A 22804-nucleotide genomic window follows, 5' to 3' on the forward strand; every position below is an offset into this window, starting at 1 on the left:
AAAATAAATAAATAAATCATAATAATAATAATAATAATAATAATAATTAAAAAATAATAATTATCATAATAATAAAGAGAAAGGAGAAAATAAGACTGTATAGAAGGGTTTCAACTGATGATTATTTTGGTTGTCAACTAGTCACTGATTAGTTGATTATTTGCCAGCTAAAGGCTTATAGATACAGTATTAACAATTAAAGTGTGTATTATTAATTCAAATCACTTTGTTTATTCTTTTTTATGACATTTTGATCTAATAATGGTGGCATTTTTTTTGTTTCATTCTTAATCCGTTACATAAAACTTACTAATTTGACGTATTTTTTGCACATCTCTAAAAGCTCTTTTTGCACTAATTGCAGTATATTTCATCATAAATCTGTGTGGTCACATGTTCCAAGTAAATCTACCATAGGTTTAGTGAGGTTCAAGGCCCTTCACTGCCGCTTGCTGGTGTAACTGGCTCTTATGGTGACTGATGTGAGCTGTTTGGGTCGGCCTTGGTGTTTAACAGTTTGGTGGAACATTTAGCTCACATTATTCATTTTAGCGCTCACACGTCAGCTCTATTTTCATCACATTTTCATCACATTGCGCACTGTGTTCAGCTCCAGGTTGCTGCGGTGTCTTTGGTTTGTTCTGCTGCTCAGTATTCTGCACTCGTCCTGGTCCTGAATGTACCTGTGTGATTAAAGCTCTGCTCCTCTTCCTTCCTCTGTCGCTCTGCTAAAGCTTCTGCATAATCTAATGTCCATGACACTTTACAAATGTGTTTCATCTCTTCTTACTAAGATGTGCATCATTTGGGGCTTGTAAACATTGCTCCCACATGAAAAAACACATATCTTGAGTTGTATTTAGCTTTTAGTTCCATTAATCCTGCTCATGATACTGTCTTCTGTCCTCTGAGCCTCTCGAAACACTTGGATTCAGATGTTCTAACGTTGTAACGTGGAAGATGGAGCTCGGGGATCTTCTGTGCTGTTTTTAAGGCTGCGTTCGCTCTTGTGCCCGTCTGGTCCCAGTTTGAGCCCAGTTCAATTCTGTTCTAGTCCTGGTTTAGCTCTAGCCTCGTCCGTCCATGTTTAGTACCAGGTTCAGTCCTAGTTTAGTCCTAATTTTAACGCTTGTGCTTGTGCAAGTCCTTAAATCATCCTTAAGAACATTTTTGTCGTCAAATCATGTCAATAAAAACCCATTAACAATACAAATAATCCAATATACGAGTCAGTTAAAAAATAGTAGTGTAAATCTTGGTACCGTACTATAAGTCGCTCCAGAGTATAAATTGCACCAGCCAAAAAATGCATAATAAAGAAAAAAACAAACATATAAGTCGCACTGGAGAAACAATTTTGGGGAAATGTATTTAATAAAATCCAAGACCAAGAACAGACATTTCATCCTGAAATGCAGTTTAAAATAATAACAGAATAGAGAACATGGTGAATAGGTGTACATATGCTAACGCTAACACCTTCAGCTACATGACGTATGCTAACGCTAACACCTTCAGCTACATGACGTATGCTAACGCTAACACCTTCAGCTACATGACGTATGCTAACGCTAACACCTTCAGCTACATGACGTATGCTAACGCTAACACCTTCAGCTACATGACGTATGCTAACACCTTCAGCTACATGACGTATGCTAACACCTTCAGCTACATGACGTATGCTAACGCTAACGCCTTCAGCTACATGACGTATGCTAACGCTAACACCTTCAGCTACATGACGTATGCTAACGCTAACACCTTCAGCTACATGAGGCACAGTATGTTAACGTAACATATGAACAGTTATTCAGATAACTATAGCATAAAGAACATGCTAACAAGTTTAGCAAAGCATCAGTTTTACCCCAAATCACTAAATCCACTGAATTCTTCTTCCTCTGTGTCACTTCTAAACAACTCCACAAACTCCAGAGGAAGAGGAAGTGCAGATTCTTCTTCTGTGTTGCTTAGAGCCTAGAGCGCCCTCTTGTGGTTGTCAGTGTGAAAATAACTAATAATATCACATATAAGTCGCTCTGGAGTATAAGTCGCACTCCGACCTATGTGACCTATGTGAACTATGTGACTTATAGTTTGTAAAATACAGTCATTAAAGCAGGAACAGCCGCTCTACGTTCCTCTTCTCACACACTTGCACAGCTCTGGTCCAAAAAGGGGAGTGTGTTTTTTTATCGCGCTGTAATTAGTCCGGTGTCAGAAAGTCTCCTCACAGGCTGAAACAACAGCGCGGCGGCGATATCGCCGACGCGCTGACGGATGAGACCGTAACCGAAGCGTGCTGCGCTCCGCCGAGGAAACTGTGATTCAGAGTCATCCACAGCCCGGGTCAAAACGCAGAGAGCATTCCTCAAATGATTTCGAGACATCATCGCCGAGGATTTCAGGAAAGTCTGTGCGTGGGACACTCTTCCCCTCCCGCTCTACGTCCTCCATAAACACCAGGCTTATCCTCCACAGGAAAGGACACGTGTGGGACATGTCTCTGACCGCCTGCTCTAAACACGCCAAATATAACCCGCGATCAAACCTGCTGTGACCGCGTCTTCAAGGGAAGTCGATATTGAACTAGTTGTTGTTGTTGTTGTTGTTGTTGTTGTTGTTGTTGTTGTTATAGTAAAGAAATCAACCAATTATTAGAATCCAGAGCTGCAAACGGCTGATCAACTTTGCCAATATGTTGTTCCGACCGATATGTTGTTCCGATATGTTGTTCGGACCGATATGTTGTTCGGACCGATATGTTGTTCGGACCGATATGTTGTTCCGATATGTTGTTCCGACCGATATGTTGTTCCGACCGATATGTTGTTCCGACCGATTTATGTTGTTCCGACCGATATGTTGTTCCGACCGATATATGTTGCTACGACCGATATATGTTGTTCCGACCGATATGTTGTTCCGAACGATATGTTGTTCCGACCGATATGTTGCTACGACCGATATATGTTGTTCCGACCGATATATGTTGTTCCGACCGATATGTTGCTACGACCGATATATGTTGTTCCGACCGATATATGTTGCTACAACCGATATATGTTGTTCCGACCGATATGTTGCTACGACCGATATATGTTGTTCCGACCGATATATGTTGTTCCGACCGATATATGTTGTTCCGACCGATATGTTGTTCCGACCGATATATGTTGCTACGGCCGATATATGTTGTTCCGACCGATATATGTTGTTCCGACCGATATATGTTGTTCCGACCGATATATGTTGTTCCGACCGATATATGTTGTTCCGATATGTTGTTCCGACCGATATGTTGTTCCGACCGATATATGTTGTTCCGACCGATATGTTGTTCCGACCGATATATGTTGCTACGACCGATATATGTTGTTCCGACCGATATGTTGCTACGACCGATATGTTGTTCCGATATGTTGTTCCGACCGATATGTTGTTCCGACCGATATGTTGTTCCGACCGATATATGTTGTTCCGACCGATATATGTTGTTCCGACCGATATGTTGTTCCGACCGATATATGTTGCTACGACCGATATATGTTGCTACGACCGATATATGTTGTTCCGACCGATATGTTGTTCCGAACGATATGTTGTTCCGACCGATATGTTGCTACGACCGATATATGTTGTTCCGACCGATATATGTTGTTCCGACCGATATGTTGCTACGACCGATATATGTTGTTCCGACCGATATATGTTGTTCCGACCGATATGTTGCTACGACCGATATATGTTGTTCCGACCGATATATGTTGTTCCGACCGATATGTTGCTACGACCGATATATGTTGTTCCGACCGATATATATGGTGTTCCGACCGATATGTTGTTCCGACCGATATGTTGCTACGCCCGATATATGTTGCTCCGACCGATATGTTGTTCTGACCGATATGTTGTTCCGACCGATATGTTGCTACGCCCGATATATGTTGTTCCGACCGATATATGTTGTTCCGACCGATATGTTGTTCCGAACGATATGTTGTTCCGAACGATATGTTGTTCCGACCGATATGTTGCTACGACCGATATATGTTGTTCCGACCGATATGTTGCTACGACCGATATATGTTGCTCCGACCGATATATGTTGCTACGACCGATATATGTTGTTCCGACCGATATATGTTGTTCCGACCGATATATGTTGCTACGACCGATATATGTTGTTCCGACCGATATATGTTGTTCCGACCGATATGTTGAGCCGATTTTGATTCGTCGATTGATTTATGAAGCTTTTATTTCACCTGCTGAGCACAAATTGCGATGGAGACGTCTTTATTCAAGGCCGACTCGGGGCAAAAGGGTCATTTCCTCCCAACACATGATTTTCACCGGTGTCCACGCTCACATCTTTGTCAAGTATTGGAGAAGAGTGTAACAAAAGTCTAATAAGGAAAAAATAACAATGGTAGTAATTATTTTTGGACCCCGTTTTACTGTTGACCTAAATATTGATGTTGGAATGAAAGTTGCAGCTGGTAAATATGTAAATATGCTGGAAAATTTATAGCAGGACCGTGTGTTATGTAAGAGAAAAGTGTGCGAGTGAGTGTGTTTTAACTTGTGCACACCAGGTAACACTGATAACTGCAGTAAACTCTGTCTGAATTAAAGATATTTAAGTCATGAACTAGAAGTAACAACGCCTGGTTTGAGATTTGCGCGCATGAATTACTTCTCAAACATTTTACCTGCTTAAATAAATGTTTTAAATATGTGTCTTGTAACCAGGCGCCCATCAGGGTGAGGCGAGGTGAATATTCTCTGTGATTTAAGGACAGTGTTTGGTATTTGGCAAATGGAAACAGAACATTCTCAAACCTTCGGAACCGATGTTATTTTTGCTTAATCCAATCCAGGGGCAGCACCAGTAAATAGCAAATATTTCCCATGAGTATTTTCAAACCAGACCAGTTCAGAGGGATTATTGAATTAAACAAGACGTCACTTTGACAGATGAAGAAAGCCTTGGACTGATTGGTGTTGGTGTTGGATCCTTTTATGCTCTTTTTCTCGTCAGTTACGCGGTGTCGGATAACTCGTACCGCTCGATGAGGACGGAGAGGAAGGACCAGTGCATCCTGATTTCGGGAGAGAGCGGAGCTGGGAAAACGGAGGCGTCGAAGAAGATCCTGCAGTACTACGCTGTGACGTGTCCCGCCAGCGACAAGGTCCAGACCATCAAAGACCGGCTGCTCCAGTCCAACCCCGTCCTGGAGGTGAGGGGCACTGCACCTCCTTTACTTCTGTTTTACCAAGATGAGTCAAATTGTACTGACAAATACACACGTAATGCTGCATCTTCATGTTCATGAGGGGCAAAGGGTTATATTCATTGCTAATAATTGCATAGGTCTAATGTCTAGGGTTGTGCAGTTAATCTCCTTTTAAGCCAAAATGTTAGACTTTTAATGAAGAAATTTGACTATTTTCAAGGTCAAACTGAATTGAATACAAGTCTGCATTGTCTGAGTTTAAGAAATGGATAATAAAAGCCATTTGTATTTGTATTTTTTAATAAGATATAAGTATTGAATCAAAAAATTGTGATTAATCAATATATGAGGTTATTCTTTATATTATTTGTATTTAATTCATTTATATTTGTTTGTATTTACATTTTATTTAATTTCATTTTATGTCATTTTATGTCATTTTATTTCATTTCATGTCATTTTATTTCATTTTATTTCATTTACCAGGCAAAACCTTAACCAAATTCATAATCTAAATGCTGGCCCAGCCCTGTTTTAACTTCACTCTCGTTTCTCTCCGTAGGCTTTTGGAAACGCCAAAACACTGAGGAACGACAACTCCAGTCGCTTTGGAAAATACATGGACATCCAGTTTGACTTCAAGGTGAATTTATGGATCAAATGGAAATAATTGGCCAGTCCAGCAGAAACATTGCCATTAAAACGTCCTTAACTGACCTGAATCGCTGCCATTATTCGTATCGATCCACTTTCTTGATGTTGTGAAGCTGCTTGCTGCTCCAAAAACAAAGACATCTCACCCTCTTCCTGTTTCTCCCGCCTGTGGCCTGCAGGGGGCGCCCGTGGGAGGACACATCATAAACTACCTCCTGGAGAAGTCGCGCGTGGTGCACCAGAACCACGGCGAGAGGAACTTCCACATCTTCTACCAGCTGATCGAGGGCGGAGAGGAGGACCTGCTGAGGCGGCTGGGCCTGGAGAGGAACACGCAGCAGTACCAGTACCTCGTCAAGGTGAGGCGCTGCACTCGCACGCTTCCTCCAAATCATATTCTAACACGTTGACGGCGGAGAATTGTGCAAAAATGTGTCAAATTGAGCCGGCAAAGACTGAAATGAAAGAGGGAATGTTAAAGAATTGCGCTGAGAAGTTACTGAATGTCTCCCCCAGCTCTTCACGCTGATCACGGCCCTGTCTAATGAACATTGTGTACATTTACATTGGCCAGTTGAAATTGGATAACTAGAATAATCTGATTTGGTGTGTGTTTAAGTAGTAACTGTTGACAGACAAATAAGTCTTTCACTCTTTAACACTTTTGTCTTTGTTGCATTAGTTTGACCTTTTTTTGTCGCATACGTTTCCTCGTCATCTCCTGCACAGAAACCAGATTTGACCATTTTACCACATTTTAACACTCTTATAACTTCAGGAAATCAGATAATGATCAGATTGTAAATTGAAGCTTGAAGTAACAACATGTTTACAAAACTGGGCTGAAAAACACTATTTTGGTCCAAGAATACTTGTGTTTTCTGATAATCCACACGGCTCTCTGAATGTGCTGTGCCTGACCAAAGCTGTAGTGAACCTGGTCCTGGTCCCAGTCCTCGTCCCAGTGGGCTTTCTTCTCTCAGTCAGACACTGGCCCCCGGGGGCCGAGCGCTGCCTTCAGGCTCTGAAAACACAGCTTCACCAACACGTCTGTTCACACGTCACACGTGTGTCAACAGCCTTCACATGTCACATGTTTAACCTTCACATGTCACATGTTTAACCTTCACATGTCACATGTTTAACCTTCACATGTCACATGTATAACCTTCACATGTCACATGTTTAACCTTCATATGTCACATGTTTAACCTTCACATGTCACATGTTTAACCTTCACATGTCACATGTTTAACCTTCACATGTCACATGTTTAACCTTCACATGTCACATGTTTAACCTTCACATGTCACATGTTTAACCTTCACATGTCACATGTTTAACCTTCATATGTCACATGTTTAACCTTCACATGTCACATGTTTAATCTTCACATGTCACATGTTTAACCTTCACATGTCACATGTATAACCTTCACATGTCACATGTTTAACCTTCACATGTTCACATGTCACATGTTTAACCTTCACATGTCACATGTTTAATCTTCACATGTCACATGTTTAACCTTCACATGTCACATGTTTAATCTTCACATGTCACATGTATAACCTTCACATGTCACATGTCACATGTTTAATCTTCACATCTCACATGTTTAATCTTCACATGTCACATGTATAACCTTCACATGTCACATGTTTAACCTTCATATGTCACATGTTTAACCTTCACATGTCACATGTTTAATCTTCACATGTCACATGTTTAACCTTCACATGTCACATGTATAACCTTCACATGTCACATGTTTAACCTTCACATGTCACATGTTTAATCTTCACATCTCACATGTTTAATCTTCACATGTCACATGTTTAACCTTCACATGTCACATGTATAACCTTCACATGTTCACATGTCACATGTTTAACCTTCACATGTCACATGTTTAACCTTCACGTGTCACATGTTTAACCTTCACATGTCACATGTTTAACCTTCACATAACCTTCACATGTCACATGTTTAACCTTCACATGTCACATGTTTAACCTTCACATGTCACATGTTTAACCTTCACATGTCACATGTTTAACCTTCACATGTCACATGTTTAACCTTCACATGTCACATGTTTAACCTTCACATGTCACATGTTTAACCTTCACATGTCACATGTTTAACCTTCACATGTCACATGTTTAACCTTCACATGTCACATGTTTAACCTTCACATGTCACATGTTTAACCTTCACATGTCACATGTTTAACCTTCACATGTCACATGTTTAACCTTCAGGGGAATTGTCCCAAAGTGAGCTCCATAAACGACCGCAGCGACTGGAAAGTGGTGAAGAAAGGTCTGACTGTGATCGGCTTCAATGAGGACGAAATCGAGGTGAGTCAAGCAAACAACGAGAAGCGGTTTGTACCAAGGGCTCGGTAAAAAGAATGAAAAATTGCGCTCTGTTTTTGGTCTTTGGTTTGATTTTTAAACGTGTTAAACTTGTGTTGAATCTGATTATTTCTGTTAGAAACCAGGTATTTAGACACAAAATCTGCATAATAACAATGCCATTTTACCTCTCTCTCTCCATCTCCATGTAATATAACAGGCCTGTGGGTCCTTGTGATGCAAAACAAATACTAGAAATAGATTTTCTCGACTCAATTAAGGACAGAATAACAAATATAATAAAAATAATGATAATATACAGTTTAATATAGGAAGAGCAACATGAAACAACACAATAATCGAAACATAGATATATATTTATTTATATGTATTTATAAATAAATAAATAAATAATTAAATGGCATGAATAAGATAAAAAATAAACTGACATAATGCAAAATATATGCACACAATTTACAGTTTAGTCAGATCGAGTGCAAAACTAGCAGTGCAAATGGACATGATAAAATAACTGATACTTTGGGCATCTGTATAACATAGCATGAGTCTTTAGTGTCATTGCAGTTTGATATGTCTGTATTTGTCTCCTCGGTTTGTTCTAAATACTTGTGAGATGTTTGGACAGTTGTTTCTGCCTCTTCGTGAATATTATTTCAGTCTGGTTGTCCAAATAAAGCCTTAAGCCTCAACACACAGAGCTGCATGTCGGGATTTACTCCGTGCACACAGTAATCGTCAGTAAAACCAGTCACAGAATACTTTTAATGTTTTTGTTTTATTCATGTATTAGATATGGACACAGCAGATGCTTTGTTTCAAGTGTTTTAGCCAAAAACGACAACAGAACTGTCCATATGTCGAGTTTTAAGGCAGTACAAAGTGGCAGAAATGTTGGAATCGGCACAAATACAACATCTGTGGGACATTATCAAATACAAAGCATCGTTGTCATAAATATGTTAATATAAAATCCTCTTTGCTTTTGAAATTTAACACTTTTTTTTGTCTCCACACTTGAATCTTTAGCAATATATGTTCTTTCTGCTTTGAATATTCCTTTTTCTTCTCGGTTTTCACCACGTTCATGTCAGATCTCACACTTTTATCATCCATTTCCTGTCTTTAATACCGTCCCGTCGACAGCGCGCACTGAATTATCCCCCGTGTTTGGTTTGGGCCGTTTCCGCTTCCCGTTTGTGAGCGCGTTTGAGAGTATATCTGTGGCCATTATACAGCGAGCGCTTATTTGTGCTCAGCGTGGGAGTCTCGGCGTGCTTCATACGTCTGGGCCCCGGGTCCAGACTCCATAGAGCTCACGCTGCTCCAGAAATATAATGTTATGTGACGTAATAGTCTGAATAAAGGCGGTTTTGGACGAGATATTAACATGAGACTGAGATAAATGCGATCAAACTTGTTTATTTCATTCACTAAGTAGTTTTACACAGCAAAGAATATCAAAATATTGAAGCAACAAGGAACACTTTACATTAGTCTCCAACAACTCTTACTGCATGCACTTCAATTTAATCACAGTAATTCATATTTTTTTAGGTTTAACTTCACATTGTACGTAAAAATGAATCTGTTTTTGTTCAGGTTTTATGTTTTTTTTTTTTTTATTGGGACTGGATCCAGTGCTAAACCAGGACCAAACTTAACTTTATCACACCTCTGAAGATTCTGAATTCTAAAATGGGTGACTTTTAGTTAAATATAGGTTAAAATTAGGTTAATCTTGTATATCCCAAGTGTAAAAGGATTTGGAACTGTTTCTGTCGCCGTAAAGTTAGATTTAACGGTTAAAGTTAAAAAAATTTACAAAGTTGATCAGATTTAATGGTTAAAATTCAACCAATTTACACATTTAATCATCAGATTCATTGATTAAAATTCAACTAATTTACAAAGTTGATCAGATTTAACTGTTCAAAATGCATTTAGTTATTCCCAAAAGTCATTCCTAAACTCATCAAGACGTCAGAAAACATGCACTGAACCAGCACTGAGCCAAATCTACACCAGGATTTAATCAGAAATACTTCCAAAGTGCTGAATCAGACCCAAACTAGACTTTAGCAGGACTAAACCAGGACAACCAGCCCAAAAGTTGACCTGGATTGTACAACACCTTCACTATAACCATAAATCCACACTTATCTCATCTTTCTGTCACGTTTATCTGCTTCATTATCTCGCTCTAATCTTCTTCCTCGTGTTGCGTCGCCGTAGGAGCTGCTGAACATCATCGCCAGCGTGCTTCACTTGGGAAACATGCAGTACGAAGGAGAGGACGGCATCGCCTCCATCGCCACGGACACACAAGTCAAGTACCTGTCCCGGGTGAGACTCTGGACTCATCTGTGTGAGGGCGGGGTTCACGAGAGGTCGATTTTGATCCGATTTATCACAGTTTTGGCCTCATTCGTTCAAAGAAAATCCTACAAATGGTTTGATATGGAAGAGAAATGATCAGTATTGTCAAAAACGTTTATTTAGCCATTTATACTTTGAAGATGTGATCGATTTACTTTGTGTAAAATAATGTACTACAATGACATCAGGCTTAGCGGTTAAAGTTAGCCAATAATGGTGTGATAAAGGGACCAATTAATCTGTAAATAAATTAAATAGAATGTGCATCGCTAATGTTAGTTTTGTGTTTTGTTTTTTTATTCAGTGTAAAATTTAAATATTGCAGTTTTTATGCGCCTTTTCTTGAAAATGTTATGATTTTGTTGTAAAAGTGCACATTTAACAAGCTCGTGTAATGCAGAGTCGTTAAAAGTGTATTGATTTTTATTAAGTTGGTTCAACTGTGACTACGAATATTACTCCTAGACTAGAATCAATTTATGTATAAAAAATAATGTTACAATCGTCGTGAAGATGTGCAAAATTATAATATCAAGTGCATCGTCTATTAAAACGACCTGAAAATGAATAATCCTGAAAAAAACATTGGTATAACATGATATTTCAGGCCTTTTGTGGTTAATTTTACGCTCCATTCACTTGAACCTAAACAAAGACATTTACAGACACATTTTAGCACATTCCTGAGTCATTGTTACAATAATGTCTGAATATTGTCATTGAAATAACTCAAAAAGACGATATGTTCATGTTTCTCACTGTCGCCCACCGCAGTAAGTAACAACTATAACTCCAACATAAAATCTGCGTCCGACATTAAAATAAGCCGTGTATTTTGACAGAACTTGACAAATCACCTTCCCAAGATGGCGTCTGAACTGGGCTGATTTGTTGACTTAGTGGACGGCGGCGGCGCGTGCTAACTTAGCTTCTCTGTCTGCAGTTGTGGGGAGTGAACGGGGCAGTGCTGACAGAAGCTCTTACGCACAAGAAGATCAACGCCAAAGGGGAAGAGGTAGGCTGGGCCACTGTTGCATTGTGGGTGAGATCAGGGCTTTCTTCTGAGTCAGGTCTGCTACTGGCGTCATGTTGTTGTGGACGTTACATGAGACAACACTGACCATAAACAAGAGTTCATCATATCGGCTACTGCATTCCAAAGGACTCCAAAACCAAGGACAAAACCAAGGACAAAACCGGGACAAAACCAAGGACAAAACCGGGACAAAACCAAGGACAAAACCAAGGACAAAACCGGGACAAAACCAAGGACAAAACCGGGACAAAACCGGGACAAAACCAAGGACAAAACCAAGGACAAAACCGGTACAAAACCAAGGACAAAACCAAGGACAAAACCGGGACAAAACCAAGGACAAAACCAAGGACAAAACCGGGACAAAACCGGGACAAAACCAAGGACAAAACCAAGGACAAAACCAAGGACAAAACCGGGACAAAACCAAGGACAAAACCAAGGACAAAACCGGGACAAAACCAAGGACAAAACCAAGGACAAAACCGGGACAAAACCAAGGACAAAACCAAGGACAAAACCAAGGACAAAACCGGGACAAAACCAAGGACAAAACCAAGGACAAAACCGGGACAAAACCAAGGACAAAACCAAGGACAAAACCGGGACAAAACCGGGACAAAACCAAGGACAAAACCGGGACAAAACCAAGGACAAAACCAAGGACAAAACCAAGGACAAAACCGGGACAAAACCAAGGACAAAACCGGGACAAAACCAAGGACAAAACCGGGACAAAACCAAGGACAAAACCAAGGACAAAACCAAGGACAAAACCAAGGACAAAACCGGGACAAAACCAAGGACAAAACCGGGACAAAACCAAGGACAAAACCGGGACAAAACCAAGGACAAAACCAAGGACAAAACCGGGACAAAACCAAGGACAAAACCAAGGACAAAACCGGGACAAAACCAAGGACTAATCAAGGACTAATCAAGGACTAAACCAGGACTAAACCAGGACTAAACCAGGACTAAACCAGGACTAAACCGAGACTAAACCGAGACTAAACCAGGACTAAACCAGGACTAAACCAGGACTAAACAGAGACTAAACAGAGACTAAACAGAGACTAAACAGAGACTAAACAGAGACTAAACAGAGACTAAACAGAGACTAAACCGCAAATCGAGGACAAATCCAGGACAAAACCGAGACTAAACCAGGACTAAACCGAGACTAAACCGAGACTAAACCGAGACTAAACCGAGACTAAACCGAGACTAAACCAGGACTAAACAGAGACTAAACAGAGACTAAACAGAGACTAAACAGCAAATCCAGGACAAATCCAGGACAAATCCAGGACAAATCCAGGACAAATCCAGGACAAAACCAGGACAAAACCAGGACAAAACCAGGACAAAACACAGACAAAACTAGTATAGAACAAGGACTAAACCAGAACTTAACTAGGACTAAACCAGGACTAAACCAGGACAAAACTAGATACAAGTATATTTAAATTCCTTAACTGTACACGTAGCTCGGAAGCTGTAGATCAAGATACAACTAGGACTAGATTCAGTCTGAACAGGTCTAAACTAGGTCTAAACCAGCTCCGCACAAACTAACTCACCACTAACGATCTTAAACAAACCAAATCCCGCACTCTTTTAAACCACAAACACACCGGGATTCTTCAATAATTGTGTCCTGTTCTTCTCCACAGCTGGTGAGTCCCCTGAACCTGGAGCAGGCCTCGTCAGCCCGGGACGCTCTCTCCAAAGCGGTTTACGAGCGCACCTTCACCTGGCTCGTCAACAAGATCAACGCCTCACTGGCCTACACGGTGAATACTTTACCCAAACTAATATCATAGCACTATTTTCACTCTATTCTATGGCATTAATTATACAAATACCATCACGCAGCAAACATCTAGTGCCTCACATTTTCTGTTATGGTGCAGCGCTCCCTTGTGGCCAATGAGCGACTTGCAGTGGTAGAAGGAGTTACTGAAAATGTGTAACAAAGTAAAAGTACAATTACATGGCTGAAAATGTACTCAATTACACGTACTGCTACACAACACAATTATATTTCAGATTCGACTACACATTTTGCCCATTTGGCCCCAGTTTGACCATTTTTGTAAAGCTTATAATTGTACTTCCTGGTTGGACATGGGTAGAGATGATTCCTCAGCTGTTACCGAGCAACCGCACTGTAAACAATGAAATCCATACAGGTTCCACCACAGATTTGACCAACAATAATGCCATATAACACCTTTATTTTGCTGCATGATCGTTTTCAGAAAAGGGTCAGTTAAGTCGTAAATAGTCTGCGTGTTTTCAATGGGACGTCGCATTTTGATGACATCACAGAGAGATTCATTAAGAATTAGAATTAGAAAAACGGGGAGAACCTTCACGTGGACTTTAAGTGACGCACTAGTTAGTTGCGAGTTGTATTTAAACACATTTTTATACAAAACCTGACGACTCATTCCTACGATTTTTAAATGCAACTAGTTATAATAAAATAATTTGAATTTACAAGGGAATGGCTCAAAATATACAATTATCAAAAGACAGTTGGACAGTTTGAAATATTACCAGCTGTTATCAGAACTGTATGTAAATAGAAAAAAGGTACATTACACAAATAGAAAAAAGGTACATATTATATTCTTTACACGCAAAAATAAAATGTTCCTTTGTTCATAGTTTGTGAAAGAGTCCATTTGTTTTTACTCTAAAACGGTTCAGAAACGGCTTCGGTTTTAATCAAAATTGACGTCCGGTGTCAGGGAAAATGTAGAATGTGTCTCATCCAACAAACGTGGGCCGTGTTCATTACCCGTCCAACAATTTGTGACGTAAAACGACCGATTCTGCTTTTGTAAAATAATAAAAAATAACTTGTACGTTGTGTGTTTTAGGACGATTCTTCCAAACACTTCTCCGTGATCGGTCTGCTGGACATCTACGGGTTCGAGGTCTTCCAACACAACAGGTGAGGACACGCCCGTGCACCCATCACCATTGCAATCAACGCCTCAGCCTTTTCACCCGTAAATGTTGTTCCGTTGCAGTTTCGAGCAGTTCTGCATCAACTACTGCAACGAGAAACTGCAGCAGCTTTTCATCGAGCTCACGCTGAAGTCCGAGCAGGACGAGTACGAGGCGGAGGGCATCACGGTACCGCCACTTTACACCTGCAACTATCATTATTTTGACTGTTTAAATGTCCCTGATCTGTCCCATTTAGTTGGCCACGCTACAGCACCCCCTTGTGGCCGTTATGTCGCATTGCCCTGTTGTTATGAAATTGTGATACTTTTTAGATTTAAAACAAAGGGAAAGTTAAGTAGTATTTGCATCTTTGAGTCTTTGTATTACGTGTTTCATTCTGAATATTGTTTCTTTGGGATCATTTTTGTACAAATATCATTCAAATCAAGAAATTGTTATAGTTGTAATTGGCAATATTCAAGTAAACAAATGCACAAATATTAAAGAAACACTGGCGCACACAAACTGAACTGAAACAGAACATAAAATTACATTATTACCACACCATAGATATATTTATTTAGCCGTAAGAGACAATCATTATTTGCATTGTTTTTCATGTCTTTATTTCGCGTAAATGTGGCTTATGGAAATTATTATAAAACTTTCAATTTTAATTTATTTTCTTTAGCAATTTTTTCAAGAACTATACTATAAGAAACCCACTTTTGTTTGTTTTTTCCTCATAGATATTAGAGAATATTCACATATAAAGTGTATTCTTGATGAAAATCCAAAATTATTTATTATGTTTGGACAATTTTGATTTATTATTGGCACTGTTTTTGTTATAAAACGATCTTTTTGCTTGTGTTTTAGTGTCTGTATCGTCTAGATTAGAATCATTTTATAGTTTACTAGTCACAGTTATTCTATAAATCATTGCAGTCCTAGTTACAGCTTTGTAAACAGTATTTTCTGAACTATTAGCCCTTCAAAAGCTCAAGACATTTCATCCTTTGTTGGTTTCGTGTACATTATGTTACGTTTGTCTTGCATTGTCGCACAAAAGCCTGTTGTATGTCGAGTGAATGCAGAACAAACACGCTGTGGGAGAGACTTTGAGCGCCATAAAGAGTCCGTTCATCTCCCGACGTGAAAGCCGTGGGCCGCGCTCGGAGCAGACGGCGCACACGGTCGTAACACGCTAACGCAGCTGCGGCGCATGTGTCGGCTCCTCACACACGAGTGGGTGAGGCCCGGGATTCCACGCATTGAGCACACGACGGGCGACGCATAAATCTGCAGCTGTACGAAAAGCGCAAGCGAGCGTCCAATATTATGCGCTGAATTGATGTGTGCTGTCGTTTTCCAGTGGGAGCCGGTTCAGTACTTCAACAACAAGATCATCTGTGACCTGGTGGAGGAGAAGTTCAAAGGCATCATCTCCATTTTGGTGAGACGAGGCCTATTGGCAACAGTAAACCATTCGCTCCATGTCTGCACGGAAGTATAATTGTGTTACTTAAACCTTGAACTGTTAGATATGTTCAAATCTATCACAAACATTCTCTGGACATAGCCAATAAAAGGGTCTACGCTTCAACTATAACCTTTATATCACATTTGAACTGCACCATGTACATTTTTTAGCCTTAGAAATGTGTTTTATACTGTTTTTATTGCACTAAAAATGTATAAAAGCCTGCGTCCTTACCGTGAGTGGGCTTGCATCTCCACAGACCTGACTCGTACTTGGCCTGGTGAGCCTCCTCCTCCATGTTTTCACTGAAGTGTTGTTCCTTTGGCTGTAATATTCCACAGTTTGACAATAGACTTAAATGTTTGCTTAGAGAACGTTGCATAGTTTGGTTTTAACGTTCTATTTACGTGGAATTGTGCAGGTGATTTTCCACCTCCAGAAAGTTACAAGGCCTCACTTTAAATAAGACGTTTGCCAATAAGTGTCTGAGATGATAACACTTTAGTAGTTTAAACACTTACATCTTATTTTCAAATGTGTGTCACAGAAATACTTTAATCTTGAAGTGTAAATTCATATGGACAAAGACATTTCTACCAAAACATACACACGTTTTGTAAGAGGCATTTTTGATAATAATAATAGTAATAATAGTAATAATGTGAATAATAATAATGATAATATGATGATGATAATAATAATAATAATGAAAATAATAATAATGTTAATAAATGATAATAATAATAATGCGAATAATAATAACGATAATAATGATGATAATAATAATAATGAAAATAATAGTGTTAATAATAATAATGTTAATAATAATAATAATATTAATAATAATAATGAAAACAATAGTGTTAATAATAATAATGTTAATGGTGATAATGATAATAATAATAATAATAATAATAATAATAATAATAATAATAATAATAATAATAATAATAATAATAATAATAATAATAATAATAATAATAATAATAATAATAATAATCTACTTTATCTAGCACTTTTCAGGGTCACTCAAAGATGCTTTACTTGGAACATAAAACAAGACAAACAAAAGCTGTCGTTTGTGGTTTTCCTTAAATATTGGGCGCTTCTCTTCAGGACGAGGAGTGCCTGAGACCGGGAGATGCCAGTGACATCACCTTTTTGGAAAAACTGGAGGACACGGTGGGAGGACACGCGCACTTCGTCACGTGAGTTTGTTCGTCTTTCCTTTACCAACAGAAAAGTCTGAGCTGTCACATGTCTCCGTTAAAACTGTTGAACTTCCTCCTCAGGCACAAGCTGGCCGACGCCAAAACCCGGAAGCTGATGGGACGAGAGGAGTTTCGACTGCTGCACTACGCGGGAGAGGTCAACTACAACGTCAACGGTGAGGAGCAGAGAGCGCCTCAAATCAACTCAAACGAGCGTATTCTGTGACTTTTATGATCTCTACTGACCAAATAATCCCTCATCAATTTAGGACAAATGTAGGACTCGTGTTTGTTAAATGATCCTCTTTTCTCTCTCAGGCTTTTTGGACAAGAACAACGACCTCCTTTTCAGAAACCTCAAAGAAGTAAGTGAATAAAATCAACTTGTCATCATTTTGCGATTATTATGATTAAATTACCGTTTAGTTATCTGACTGAGTGATGACGACTCCTGCATTCTCAGGTCATGTGTTTGTCCGAGAACAAGATCCTGAACCAGTGCTTTGACCGTGAGGAGCTGAGTGACAAGAAACGACCCGAGACGGTGAGATATTAGTGCTTTTGTGCGTTACGAACTGTAAAATTACACATCTTCAAATCAACATTCACAAAAATTCAATTTAATGCCCACAAACTCCAAGCAATCATACTCTTGTGCTGCTGTCTAATGCGTCTGTCTAGTGTCATGCTTGTCCCATGTTATTCGTCTAGTGTCATGCTTGTCCCATGTTATTCGTCTAGTGTCATGCTTGTCCCATGTTATTTGTCTAGTGTCATGCTTGTCCCATGTTATTCGTCTAGTGTCATGCTTGTCCCATGTTAGTCGTCTAGTGTCATGCTTGTCCCATGTCCCATGTTAGTCGTCTAGTGTCATGCTTGTCCCATGTTATTCGTCTAGTGTCACGCTTGTCCCATGTTAGTCGTCTAGTGTCATGCTTGTCCCATGTTATTCTTCTAGTGTCACGCTTGTCCCATGTTATTCGTCTAGTGTCACGCTTGTCCCATGTTATTCGTCTAGTGTCACGCTTGTCCCATGTTAGTCGTCTAGTGTCATGCTTGTCCCATGTTATTCGTCTAGTGTCATGCTTGTCCCATGTTATTCGTCTAGTGTCACGCTTGTCCCATGTTATTCGTCTAGTGTCACGCTTGTCCCATGTTAGTCGTCTAGTGTCATGCTTGTCCCATGTTATTCGTCCAGTGTCACGCTTGTCCCATGTTATTCGTCTAGTGTCATGCTTGTCCCACGTTATTTGTCTAGTGTCATGCTTGTCCCATGTTATTTGTCTAGTGTCATGCTTGTCCCATGTTATTCGTCTAGTGTCATGCTTGTCCCATGTTATTCGTCTAGTGTCATGCTTGTCCCATGTTATTCGTCTAGTGTCATGCTTGTCCCACGTTATTTGTCTAGTGTCATGCTTGTCCCATGTTATTCGTCTAGTGTCATGCTTGTCCCATGTTATTCTTCTAGTGTCATGCTTGTCCCACGTTATTTGTCTAGTGTCATGCTTGTCCCATGTTATTTGTCTAGTGTCATGCTTGTCCCATGTTATTCGTCTAGTGTCATGCTTGTCCCACGTTATTTGTCTAGTGTCATGCTTGTCCCAGGTTATTCGTCTAGTGTCATGCTTGTCCCATGTTATTTGTCTAGTGTCATGCTTGTCCCACATTATTTGTCTAGTGTCATGCTTGTCCCATGTTATTTGTCTAGTGTCATGCTTGTCCCATGTTATTCGTCTAGTGTCATGCTTGTCCCATGTTATTCGTCTAGTGTCATGCTTGTCCCATGTTATTCGTCTAGTGTCATGCTTGTCCCATGTTATTCGTCTAGTGTCATGCTTGTCCCAAGTTATTTGTCTAGTGTCATGCTTGTCCCACGTTATTCGTCTAGTGTCATGCTTGTCCCATGTTATTCTTCTAGTGTCATGCTTGTCCCATGTTATTTGTCTAGTGTCATGCTTGTCCCATGTTATTCGTCTAGTGTCATGCTTGTCCCATGTTATTCGTCTAGTGTCATGCTTGTCCCATGTTATTCGTCTAGTGTCATGCTTGTCCCATGTTATTCGTCTAGTGTCATGCTTGTCCCATGTTCTTCTAGTGTCATGCTTGTCCCATGTTATTCTTCTAGTGTCATGCTTGTCCCATGTTAATCGTCTGGTGCCATGCTTGTCCCATGTTATTCGTCTAGTGTCATGCTTGTCCCATGTTATTCTTCTAGTGTCATGCTTGTCCCATGTTAATCGTCTGGTGCCATGCTTGTCCCATGTTATTCGTCTAGTGTCATGCTTGTCCCATGTTCTTCTAGTGTCATGCTTGTCCCATGTTATTCGTCTAGTGTCATGCTTGTCCCATGTTATTCTTCTAGTGTCATGCTTGTCCCATGTTAATCGTCTGGTGCCATGCTTGTCCCATGTTATTCGTCTAGTGTCATGCTTGTCCCATGTTATTCTTCTAGTGTCATGCTTGTCCCATGTTAATCGTCTGGTGCCATGCTTGTCCCATGTTATTGGTCTAGTGTCATGCTTGTCCCATGTTATTCTTCTAGTGTCATGCTTGTCCCATGTTATTTGTCTAGTGTCATGCTTGTCCCATGTTATTCGTCTAGTGTCATGCTTGTCCCATGTTATTCGTCTAGTGTCATGCTTGTCCCATGTTATTTGTCTAGTGTCATGCTTGTCCCATGTTATTCTTCTAGTGTCATGCTTGTCCCATGTTATTCGTCTAGTGTCATGCTTGTCCCATGTTCTTCTAGTGTCATGCTTGTCCCATGTTATTCGTCTAGTGTCATGCTTGTCCCATGTTATTCTTCTAGTGTCATGCTTGTCCCATGTTATTTGTCTAGTGTCATGCTTGTCCCATGTTATTCGTCTAGTGTCATGCTTGTCCCATGTTATTCGTCTAGTGTCATGCTTGTCCCATGTTATTTGTCTAGTGTCATGCTTGTCCCATGTTATTCTTCTAGTGTCATGCTTGTCCCATGTTATTCGTCTAGCGTCATGCTTGTCCCATGTTCTTCTAGTGTCATGCTTGTCCCATGTTATTTGTCTAGTGTCATGCTTGTCCCATGTTATTCGTCTAGTGTCATGCTTGTCCCATGTTATTCGTCTAGTGTCATGCTTGTCCCATGTTATTTGTCTAGTGTCATGCTTGTCCCATGTTATTCTTCTAGTGTCATGCTTGTCCCATGTTATTCGTCTAGTGTCATGCTTGTCCCATGTTATTCTTCTAGTGTCATGCTTGTCCCATGTTATTCGTCTAGTGTCATGCTTGTCCCATGTTATTCTTCTAGTGTCATGCTTGTCCCATGTTATTCGTCTTGTGTCATGCTTGTTCCATGTTATTCGTCTAGTGTCATGCTTGTCCCATGTTCTTCTAGTGTCATGCTTGTCCCATGTTATTCTTCTAGTGTCATGCTTGTCCCATGTTCTTCTAGTGTCATGCTTGTCCCATGTTATTCGTCTAGTGTCATGCTTGTCCCATGTTATTCTTCTAGTGTCATGCTTGTCCCATGTTATTCTTCTAGTGTCATGCTTGTCCCATGTTATTCTTCTAGTGTCATGCTTGTCCCATGTTCTTCTAGTGTCATGCTTGTCCCATGTTATTCGTCTAGTGTCATGCTTGTCCCATGTTATTCTTCTAGTGTCATGCTTGTCCCATGTTATTCTTCTAGTGTCATGCTTGTCCCATGTTATTTGTCTAGTGTCATGCTTGTCCCATGTTATTCGTCTAGTGTCATGCTTGTCCCATGTTATTCTTCTAGTGTCATGCTTGTCCCATGTTATTCGTCTAGTGTCATGCTTGTCCCATGTTATTCTTCTAGTGTCATGCTTGTCCCATGTTATTCGTCTAGTGTCATGCTTGTCCCATGTTATTCTTCTAGTGTCATGCTTGTCCCATGTTATTTGTCTAGTGTCATGCTTGTCCCATGTTATTCTTCTAGTGTCATGCTTGTCCCATGTTATTTGTCTAGTGTCATGCTTGTCCCATGTTATTCGTCTAGTGTCATGCTTGTCCCATGTTATTCGTCTAGTGTCATGCTTGTCCCATGTTATTCGTCTAGTGTCATGCTTGTCCCATGTTATTCGTCTAGTGTCATGCTTGTCCCATGTTATTCTTCTAGTGTCATGCTTGTCCCATGTTATTTGTCTAGTGTCATGCTTGTCCCATGTTATTCTTCTAGTGTCATGCTTGTCCCATGTTATTCGTCTAGTGTCATGCTTGTCCCATGTTATTCGTCTAGTGTCATGCTTGTCCCATGTTATTGTAATCTTTCTAATCCTAATTGTACTGTATATAATGGAAATGTAAGTTGTATATATTGCTGGCGTCCTACACCTTGCCTGGGACTACAGTTGTAAACTAGCTAAACTGCAGCTAATACTGGCACATTTGCATCATAATCATAATAATCATACATAAATCCATCATGTTGTGTCTTTTGTCTTCACGTACTCCCTTTTCCCTCGACCATCAGTTCGCACACTTAATCGTCTCGTTCATCCCATTCCTTGGTTTGTTTTCCCGGAGCGAAACAAACCGAGCTGTGTTCCGTGTCCTAACGGGGGATTCTCTCCGGCTCCCACTCCTTGAGGAATGCCCCGTCGACGCGGCGACGCACTAAATGCCCCACTGTCCCAAACAAAACTCCCGATCCCTTCTCGGCGGACCTTGCGTTCAGCCTCTGCGTTGCACGGACCGCCACGCCGCTTTCGCTGTCCCGTTTCCCCCACCCGCCCGTTAACATCGCCGTCCATCGCCGCGTCCGCCGAACCCTCGCCGAACCCTCGCCGAACTCTCGCCGAACTCTCGCCGAACCCTCGCCGAACTCTCGCCGAACCCTCGCCGAACCCTCGCCGCTCTTTAAACCTTTCCTAACTCAAGTGTTTTGACCCGTCTCTGTGTCCCGTGCGTCCAGGCGGCCGCCCAGTTCAAAGCAAGTCTGGCGAAGCTCATGGAGATCCTCATGTCCAAGGAGCCGTCGTACGTGCGCTGCATCAAACCCAACGACGGCAAGCAGTCAGGTAAAGGCAAACGTCCGGCTGGGATTTGAAATGCGGCTGCCGATACTTTACGACGTGTGATCGAGCAGGTTTTACAGAGCACGAAGTCTTCAGTTGAAAGCTCCCTCTGGTGGCACGTGAGAACCTCTACAATTCCATTATTTGCTTGATTTAGAGTCGGTTTGATCCACTTTTTGGTCCTTTTTTGAGTAGTTTCTCCGTTTAGCCATTCCAATCCAATTTTAGACATAATTCAGCTTAGACCTGGAATAGTTCAACTTTAGAGCGGATGGTTTTCAAAAGGCCTAATATTCTTGTATATGGCACTTGCTGGGAAAGGTTTGTGACCCACTGCGACATTAACTCGTCAGATCTCTTTTGTATTTGCCGTGATCGGCTTTTGATGGAAAGCAAGGCCGTTGCCGTAACAAATAACGATTTAAAATGAAATGATGGGAA

At 40.5% G+C, this 22804-nt stretch overlaps 1 protein-coding gene across 3 annotated transcripts in view; it reads left to right on the forward strand.

Annotated features, from left to right (window-relative positions):
• LOC140368631 (unconventional myosin-Ic-like) overlaps positions 1-22804 on the forward strand; it is a 119131-nt gene that overhangs the window by 82679 nt on the left and 13648 nt on the right. For all 3 annotated transcript variants that reach the window (XM_072455614.1, XM_072455623.1, XM_072455630.1), the window contains exons 4-18: positions 5048-5246; positions 5806-5886; positions 6077-6256; positions 8162-8260; positions 10511-10621; positions 11598-11669; positions 13367-13486; positions 14582-14655; positions 14735-14840; positions 16030-16110; positions 17254-17345; positions 17430-17524; positions 17667-17713; positions 17812-17892; positions 22261-22366. In XM_072455614.1, the coding sequence (XP_072311715.1) occupies positions 5048-5246; positions 5806-5886; positions 6077-6256; positions 8162-8260; positions 10511-10621; positions 11598-11669; positions 13367-13486; positions 14582-14655; positions 14735-14840; positions 16030-16110; positions 17254-17345; positions 17430-17524; positions 17667-17713; positions 17812-17892; positions 22261-22366 (1544 nt within the window). The remainder of the gene's footprint in view (positions 1-5047; positions 5247-5805; positions 5887-6076; positions 6257-8161; positions 8261-10510; positions 10622-11597; positions 11670-13366; positions 13487-14581; positions 14656-14734; positions 14841-16029; positions 16111-17253; positions 17346-17429; positions 17525-17666; positions 17714-17811; positions 17893-22260; positions 22367-22804) is intronic.

Source organism: Eucyclogobius newberryi, unplaced genomic scaffold, assembly GCF_026437365.1.
Source record: "Eucyclogobius newberryi isolate DKJ021-1_F unplaced genomic scaffold, fEucNew1.0.hap1 SCAF_10, whole genome shotgun sequence".
NCBI classification, from domain to species: domain Eukaryota; kingdom Metazoa; phylum Chordata; class Actinopteri; order Gobiiformes; family Gobiidae; genus Eucyclogobius; species Eucyclogobius newberryi.